The 611-nt window shown below is 67.9% G+C and overlaps 1 protein-coding gene across 1 annotated transcript in view; it reads right to left on the bottom strand.

Moving 5' to 3' along the window:
* PRUNE1 (prune exopolyphosphatase 1) overlaps window positions 1-606 on the bottom strand; it is a gene marked incomplete at its 5' end in the record, with an annotated part of 1,006 nt that extends 400 nt beyond the window's left edge. Inside the window, 3 exons of the mRNA XM_009634237.2 lie at window positions 7-96; window positions 180-274; window positions 387-606. Coding sequence (XP_009632532.2) covers window positions 7-96; window positions 180-274; window positions 387-606 — 405 coding nt within the window. The remainder of the gene's footprint in view (window positions 1-6; window positions 97-179; window positions 275-386) is intronic.
* Between the last annotated feature and the right edge of the window lie 5 nt (window positions 607-611).

The following is a 611-nucleotide window of genomic DNA, read 5'->3' as shown; positions in this document are numbered from 1 at the left end:
GTTAAAAGAGATCGTCATGGCCACCAGCCCCGCGTAGCCCTGAGCTTGGCAGAAAGCATCCAGGTCCTGCAGCAAGCTGGGCCGGCGCAGGAAGGTCTGGTGTGGCAGAGACGCCGGCGTCACCTCGCCGTCCCCATCGTGCCACCCCTGCCTCAGTTTCCCCCCGCCTGGAGCCTCACCTCCAGGTCCACGTAGATGGCGCTGACGGCGAGGAGCAGCTCATCGCCGGAGAGGACTTTGAGGTCCTTCCGCAGCATCTGCTCCGTCGTCAGCCCTGGGAGACGAGAGGGGCCGAGCGTGAGCCCCGGGGACGCGTCCCTGTCCCCAAGGAGAGGGGTCTGTCCCAGGACCCGCTCCCAGCCAGACCCCGGACAGCACCGCCAGACCTGAGACATCAAACTTGGCCGCTTGCAGGGCTTTGAAGATGGCGTCGCGGGCCGGCAGCTCGGGGAACCTCGCCTCGAGCAGGGAGACGCACGCCACGTCCCTGGGTGTCACCTTGCCGGCCGCTGGGCTCAGGTTCACGCAGTCCAGGAGGATGGTGCCTGGAGGGGACAACCAGGGGCCATCAGTCGTCACCGTCCCCCTCGGATGGGGCTCGGCGAGGGGCG

This window comes from Egretta garzetta, unplaced genomic scaffold (genome assembly GCF_000687185.1).
Source record: "Egretta garzetta isolate BGI_Z169 unplaced genomic scaffold, ASM68718v1 scaffold1272, whole genome shotgun sequence".
In the NCBI taxonomy this organism is placed as follows: domain Eukaryota; kingdom Metazoa; phylum Chordata; class Aves; order Pelecaniformes; family Ardeidae; genus Egretta; species Egretta garzetta.
Note: the sequence above shows the minus strand (reverse complement) of the source record. Positions and strands in the feature narration are given on the sequence as shown.